This window comes from Oryzias melastigma, linkage group LG4, assembly GCF_002922805.2.
Source record: "Oryzias melastigma strain HK-1 linkage group LG4, ASM292280v2, whole genome shotgun sequence".
Taxonomy (NCBI): domain Eukaryota; kingdom Metazoa; phylum Chordata; class Actinopteri; order Beloniformes; family Adrianichthyidae; genus Oryzias; species Oryzias melastigma.
The window spans coordinates 16,867,395-16,870,484 of NC_050515.1; the positions used below are offsets into that span (position 1 = coordinate 16,867,395).

Consider the following 3,090-nt stretch of genomic DNA (forward strand, 5'->3'; position numbering starts at 1 on the left):
TATTTTCATATGTAACAATGTGAGGACCTGCTCGTATAGTGGGCCAGTTTGTTTTATTGTTTTTATTGTATTTTATTGCTTTGTTGCTTTTATTGTTTAATTGCTTTTACTGTTTCGCTTATTATATTGTTTGTTGATTTTTCAGCCCATTGGTTTCTGCTTTTATAGTGCTCTAGAAATAATTGATTGATTGATTGATTGATTGATTGATTGATTGATTGATTGATTGATTGATTGATTGATTGATTGATTGATTGGGAGGGGCTGGTGCATGAAGACCAGGGTTTTAGAGATATGCTTAGAGATGCTTGAATAGAACAAAATACCACTTTGGAGTTGTTTTTTATAAGGAATTAATTAACATTATAATCCACTTAAAAGCTCAAAAAAGTTGATTTTGCATGAAATAGGCCCTTTAACATATAGTAGTCCTGTTAAAATCTGGACTTTAAAAGTCGCACAAATGCACGTGTGAGTGTAATGCCTGTTACAAATACACCTATCTTTCCTAGGAGGTCACCCTTCAGTCCCCAGTTTAATGCAGCTATGTCTTTTTTTCTAAATACATACTGGAAAATTCCCTTTCTAACTTTCTCTCTGACTTAGTCTTTGCAAGAAATGTAATTCATTTATTTTGCAATCTAATAATCATTTAAGCAATTGTGGGCCTAATAAACACAAAGATTATTTAAAAAACGGGGGTAAAATGAATCCCTAGTACCCACCTTTGGGAAATATCTATGTGTTTTGAATGAGTTACAATTGAGTCATTGGTGTTTCAATAACAACTACAACATTTAATGTTATTCCAACACCCTTCTTTTCCACTTTCTTTTTACCTGAGTTCCACTGACGACTCTTGGTTTTCAGTTGTGATATTTGATTTTTATTTATTTCAAGCGATAACACATTGTGTTCAGTCTTAGAAAGATCAAGTGCATGAATAAATACCTACATAATTTTATTTCTTTTTTTTAATCTACTCACCTGTTTGTTGACAGTTCTTCCCGCTTTGGCGGTCATTTTGGAAACGCTGTGACATCACAGTCTCTGATTGGATTTCGTTTTTTATTCTATTTATTGCTGTGACCGTGCTGCCCTCTAGTGGCAAAACACCGGAAATGGCTTGAATGCCCCGACGTTCCCCGTTTTGTGGAGACTCCAGTTTTTGTGTTGTGAGGGGTCAAGTAAATTAAACAAAACAATAAAAAAGTTATTTCATTTTCTTTCTATTGTATTAGAAATGTTTTTTTTGTTTGTTTTTTTTTGCTAATCGCAAATCGTATAAATTAAGGATTAATTATTTTTTAGATAACTTGCATGTTTGTATATTACTTGAAAAAGGTTTAAAGAAATAAAGTATTCTATTTTATTTGAAGTAAAGCTGAAACAAGGTGAACATGCTTTCCTCCACTCATTCTGCTTTACGACAGTAGTTACAACAGTGTTATGGGCTTTACGGCTGTTTTGGAGGCTGATTCAAAATGGAGTAAAGATAATCGCTGCGTATTAGAGCAGCTGACCGTCATATAGCTTTCGATTGAAGCGACGCTCTGCAGTAAATCCTCCGTAAAGCCCTCACAATGACGGAGGAGAACAAATCGGGTTCGCTGGGCTTCTTTTCGAGTTATGACGACCTGAGCGACAGCAGCGAAGACTCGGGGGATGAGGCGGCCAGTCGGAGGAGGAAGCCCGCGGCAGAGGCTCCGGGAGACGCAGCGGGGTCCTCCCAGGCTGCGGGAAAGCGCCCTGCCAGCGGCGGCGGCGCTCTGCCCAGACCCGACGAGCTGTTCAGCTCCGTGTCCAAACCGGCCTTCCTTTACAACCCCCTAAACAAGCAGATAGACTGGGACACGCTGACCGTCAAACCCCCAGAGGAGGTAAGAAACAAAGCAGACGGGTGATACGACAACCGCAGGGACTGATGGGTAAAATCATAATAATTCCAAAAGACATATTTTTAATAGTTTTGTTGAGAAAAATTACAAATGGCAGGCATAAGGGTTCTTGAGGGATTTTTCTCACATAACAGTTTGTAGGTGTGACGTAGGACCTACAAGGGTAAGCCACACACAAGCTGCTTGCTCCACTCCATTCTGATACATCCACTTGCAGACAAATGTTCTCGTCCGAGTTAGCATCTAAATCAATACAGGATAGTTCAGATATTGTTCATCATTCATGTTGCACTGCTAATGTTAAATGTAAGGGGCAGTAAGCTAGCAAGAGAGCGTGTAAACAAAGGGATGATGGGAAATAGAGGCAGACTTACTCCTGTACTGTTTTGCCTCCAGACTTGGTGAGTCTGTCCTCATGTGGTTGTCATGGAGAGTGATGCTTCAGTGAGGGTTCATCCTCTTGGCCTCAGGGTTGGTCTGTTTCTTATCTCCAGCCTGTTTCCATGGAGACTCCTTATATCTTATGTCTATTTTATAGTCAAGGATCACTCCCACTGTTGTGTCATTTCACATTAATGATCTCAGATATGGTTCTAGAAAGTTAAAGCTGCATTCATATTTTCTTCTACACTTACAGTCACTTGGTTATGTTGGTTATGACCTTCAATTTGAGGTCAGATGCCCTTGTCTTTTTTTAGCCTGGTTGAGGTCTGTTACTGGTATCCAGACATGTTTTGTTGGTCTAACATTTTCATTTTTCACCTCAATGTAATATACTTTAAGTATTGCCATTGTGAATCCTTGAGTTTTGTTGATGCACATCATTATCCTACCATTATACTACTACACACACACACCCACACACACACACACAGTTCTTCATCAAGTATTGTAATTATTTAAAATGTTTTCATTCTTATTTTCATAGCCTGTCAAAGAATTTAAGCCCTGGGAAACCAAAGCCGTTCCCCCTCCCGAGAGCTACACTGCCGAGCCGGAGAAGAAGAAGAAGAAGGGTCCTCCTCCAGGGACGGACATGGCCATAAAGTGGTCCAACGTGTACGAGGACAATGGCGAAGACGCACCTGCTCACACCGGCAAAGCTCGATTCTTACCTCCAGAGGAGCAACCCGCCGACTCTGGTGAGTCCCAAGATCGATTTCAGTCATTGTTAGAGGAGTCTGCCCCAAAT

The 3,090-nt window shown here is 40.0% G+C and overlaps 1 protein-coding gene and 1 long non-coding RNA gene across 3 annotated transcripts in view; one reads left to right on the top strand and one right to left on the bottom strand.

The window, feature by feature from the left end:
• Positions 1-1,120, bottom strand: part of LOC112150550 — a 12,580-nt gene extending 11,460 nt beyond the window's left edge. For both annotated transcript variants that reach the window (XR_004947766.1, XR_002919983.2), the window contains exon 1: positions 988-1,120. This is a non-coding gene — a long non-coding RNA (uncharacterized LOC112150550). The remainder of the gene's footprint in view (positions 1-987) is intronic.
• A 312-nt stretch (positions 1,121-1,432) lies between these two features.
• lg4h1orf52 (linkage group 4 C1orf52 homolog) overlaps positions 1,433-3,090 on the top strand; it is a 2,598-nt gene continuing 940 nt past the window's right edge. Inside the window, exons 1-2 of the mRNA XM_024279386.2 lie at positions 1,433-1,880; positions 2,827-3,040. Of these exons, the coding sequence (XP_024135154.1) occupies positions 1,584-1,880; positions 2,827-3,040 (511 nt within the window). The 5' untranslated portion in view covers positions 1,433-1,583. The remainder of the gene's footprint in view (positions 1,881-2,826; positions 3,041-3,090) is intronic.